This window comes from Bidens hawaiensis, unplaced genomic scaffold, assembly GCF_021521415.1.
Source record: "Bidens hawaiensis isolate Kalapana, Puna unplaced genomic scaffold, B.hawaiensis_p1.1 tig00083654_1, whole genome shotgun sequence".
In the NCBI taxonomy this organism is placed as follows: domain Eukaryota; kingdom Viridiplantae; phylum Streptophyta; class Magnoliopsida; order Asterales; family Asteraceae; genus Bidens; species Bidens hawaiensis.
Genome location: NW_027506778.1, coordinates 13,388 through 14,372, shown reverse-complemented (window position 1 = coordinate 14,372; position 985 = coordinate 13,388). Strand labels below are relative to the sequence as shown.

Here is a 985-nt window from a genome sequence, read left to right as displayed (position 1 = left end):
TAGCTGTAGCTTTATAGGTTTCAGTTACATCATTTGATTATGACTTTTGTTGACTACTTAATAATCCATTTTGACTTTTCTTGCAGTGACAATATAAAATATAAAACCGAAGATTTTATCATGTAGCTTTTGTACATCTTTTAAATTTTTTACTTAATCTTTTAAATGATCATTTCTCATTTAAAAAACATCATACACTTGCATGCATTCACGCAAATAAGGTAAAATCACATCTTCATGTTGTAATTAACACAATTTACCATTGGTATATAAATTATATATATACCAATTAATATTCTTGAAGAGTTAATTTACACTACGAGCAATGCATGCCTACTTGGTACATGCACATGCCTCCTATAGCGGATCTTCTGGTCAGATATCCGGATAGTCCTCCACTGGAAAATTCGTCTTAGCGTTCTTGTTCTTTCCTCTATAGTAAATGTTAGCCCTATCATAAGCTCTAGCCGCCTCCTCCGCGGTCTTGAACGTCCCCAGCCACTTCCTCACTTTCCCTGGAATCATAATCTCCGCACCCCAATTCCCCGACGCCTTTAAACTTACCCCTCTATATTTTTTCATAATTGTCTCCTGTCGGGTATCGAATAGTTCACACCCCAAACACTCGTCTGGGACCGTCAGTCCACAAACGTCACATGTTTCTTGTTCTTGCAGACTCGCTACGAACACAACTACACCACTAGGGTCATTACCTCCTCGTATGACATGGCTGAGTGCCGAAACCATCGCTAAATGCTCGAAGTTATTATTATTATTATCATCATCATCGTCATTATTATTGTTGATGTTGTTCATTTTTTTTTCTTTGGAGAGAGATATATAGCTCAAAAGTCAAAACTGTGAGAATGAGTTTCTAAAGAGCTTATATAGTTTTGTTTGTCACATGTGGGTTCGATTTTAGTCACGAGTAACAATTCACAAGAGCATGATAATAATGCATGTGTGGCCAGCTATTTTACAAAAT

At 36.5% G+C, this 985-nt stretch overlaps 1 protein-coding gene across 1 annotated transcript; it reads right to left on the bottom strand.

Annotated features, from left to right (window-relative positions):
• Window positions 1-375: 375 nt before the first annotated feature.
• Window positions 376-747, bottom strand: LOC143618523 (ethylene-responsive transcription factor ERF122-like). Its single transcript, XM_077090712.1, has one exon. It carries the CDS (start codon window positions 745-747, stop codon window positions 376-378), a length of 372 nt encoding a protein of 123 aa, XP_076946827.1.
• Between the last annotated feature and the right edge of the window lie 238 nt (window positions 748-985).

Excerpts from the sequence above, each read along its gene's own strand:
- LOC143618523 (XM_077090712.1), bottom strand. The coding sequence starts at position 747 with ATGGTTTCGGCACTCAGCCATGTCATACGAGGAGGTAATGACCCTAGT.